At 41.4% G+C, this 2,305-nt stretch overlaps 1 protein-coding gene across 1 annotated transcript; it reads left to right on the top strand.

Moving 5' to 3' along the window:
* Positions 1 to 1,555: 1,555 nt before the first annotated feature.
* SARC_10957 (hypothetical protein) lies at positions 1,556 to 2,162 on the top strand (the record flags this gene model as incomplete). Its single annotated transcript, XM_014294971.1, has 1 exon — positions 1,556 to 2,162. The coding sequence occupies exon 1, from the start codon at positions 1,635 to 1,637 to the stop codon at positions 2,160 to 2,162; it is 528 nt and encodes a 175-aa protein (XP_014150446.1). The 5' UTR covers positions 1,556 to 1,634.
* Between the last annotated feature and the right edge of the window lie 143 nt (positions 2,163 to 2,305).

Raw genomic sequence — 2,305 nt, 5'->3', positions numbered from 1 at the left:
ATATATATTTATATACATGCATAGATACATACATACATACACACACACACACACATATATATATATTTATACTTATAACATCACACACAAATACACAAACACAACCCCTACAAGAGTATTCTCAAATAAAAAAACTCTCTATCAATATTTCGTACACAAGTTGTATTTTCTGTACCTGTGTAAATCTAGACTCATATGTCTGGTATTGCTATATCCCGAAACTAAAGGCTCCAGTATATGTACCATCGGTATAATGATTTCTGATAGCCACATACGGTTTACTACTTTTCGTACTGTATTTATGTACCAAAAATCATGTTTCATCAGTACAATTGCCGGCTTCTACAGTTCATGAACTATCATACCTGCATAAATGTAGTCTTTCCAGCCCCAGCCATGCCTATCACGAGTAAAACAGGCGGACTCTTGCTGTTTTCTTTAACCGGCGGCGACTCCGCGGAGCTGTTGGGGGTCTCTTCTCCTTTACTCGACATTGTTGCTTATCAAATATGTGTGTGTGCGTGATTTAAGTAAACAATATGTGCCTCACAAACACCTATATAGTAAATAAATATGATAATACATACATACAGAAATTAACTGCACATGGCTATATTTGATACATTACCCTACGTCTAGACAACCCAACTTGTATATCAAGCCCCTATTGGCCATTGATATGATTGATCAAGAACCTGGTTTTTCGGCTGTCATGCGAAATGAGAAAAGGACCGCCACAAAAACCAGTCTACTAAAAAGTCAAACAAAATCTCCTTCAAATCTGAAATCTCACAGGTAAAAAGTCAAAAATGATCCCACTCTCTAGCCTCCTCTCTAGTAAAGAAAGGTAGCCTCCTGCTGATTTATTAGATTTGTATAGGTCATGTATCAGTGACCACTCTATATGATATATTTCATATTTTAAGCTTTTGTTCACAAAACCGGAGAAAACAATCAGTTGACTATGTATAAACAGACTCAAGAGCGATCCCTAGCCTCCTCTCTAAATAAGCGTTGAGAGAGGTAGCCTTTTGCTGGTCAATACTGAATTATTGTTGAATTTAGGAGGCTATGACTGAGTAGAGTATTTATTTACCATGTATAGACCATGTACCAGCGAACTGACCACTCTGAGATATGCACCTTTACCCATCTCATAAAGATGTTGCCTCTATCGTGAAGTTGTCTCTTTCCACCTGGTATATTTACACATGACGTGAAGGAATGTCATAGCCTCCTTATGCTCCTATAGTAAATATCGTTTCTGTATCGCATAAGATTTAAGAGATTGCCGCCAAAAGGTTTGAAATCGTGCGGTGTATTTGTTGGTCTTGGACAGATTCCGCGATCACTGATCTGCTGTCGGCCTTTCGCCCCTCTATTTATTTTTCTCCCCAGAGCCAAATTTCAAGAAAGTATCGTTCTTCAACCTGAGGCTCCCGTACCTCAGGCCAGCTTCATGCCTTACCGGAATTTGCGAAAGCACACGCATATGCACGCACAGAGAATATAAATAAAGATTATGTTGACTGTAGTCGATTTATAGACTCCTGATTGATGTAATCTTTACTACAGCGTACAATTGCGAATAGATTTGAATCTACAGCTTCTTTGAAGACCGTCTGAGCGTGAAAATGGCAGACACAGACGCTAAAAGCCTTTCCGAGCTCATGGAGTTGACTGGGTTGGATATAGTCGCAGCACGATCCCTATTACACGCTTTCAATGGGGATACGAACGCGGCCATGAATGATTTTCTCGAGAATGGTGTGGGATCAAAACCCTCGGAATTCATGGAAACAGATTCGCCCGACCACGCACAAGCACACGCGCAGACCAGCACAGTCGAACACTCCGATACCGACGATGAAGACCCGAGGAGAGACACACATACGCAGACCACAACACGTACCACAACGACCGCATCCAGTTCAGGGGATGGCAGAGTGTACGAGACAGCCCCACAGCAGGAAGCGAAGCAGTCGTCGAGTCATGTGGGCGGAAGTGGTAGCTCAGACGAGGAATTCGATACCACTCACATAGGCCGGCGTATTAGGACGCGGAAGCGATCTTACAATCCAGCAGAGAATGACGGAGTAAGAGCGCCCGACCAACAGTATAGGGAGCGGCTATTGGACCCGCACGCAAGTATGTGTCTTTAAGCCTGGTATGATTTTATCTGCGCTGATGCACTACCCGTTATCGATATATATATATATATATATATATATATATATATATATATATATATATATATATACTACACACACACACACACACACACACACACACACACACACACACA

The sequence above is a fragment of the Sphaeroforma arctica genome, assembly GCF_001186125.1.
Source record: "Sphaeroforma arctica JP610 unplaced genomic scaffold supercont1.1459, whole genome shotgun sequence".
Lineage (NCBI taxonomy): Eukaryota > Ichthyosporea > Ichthyophonida > Sphaeroforma > Sphaeroforma arctica.
This window is presented reverse-complemented; position numbering and strand designations above follow the sequence as displayed.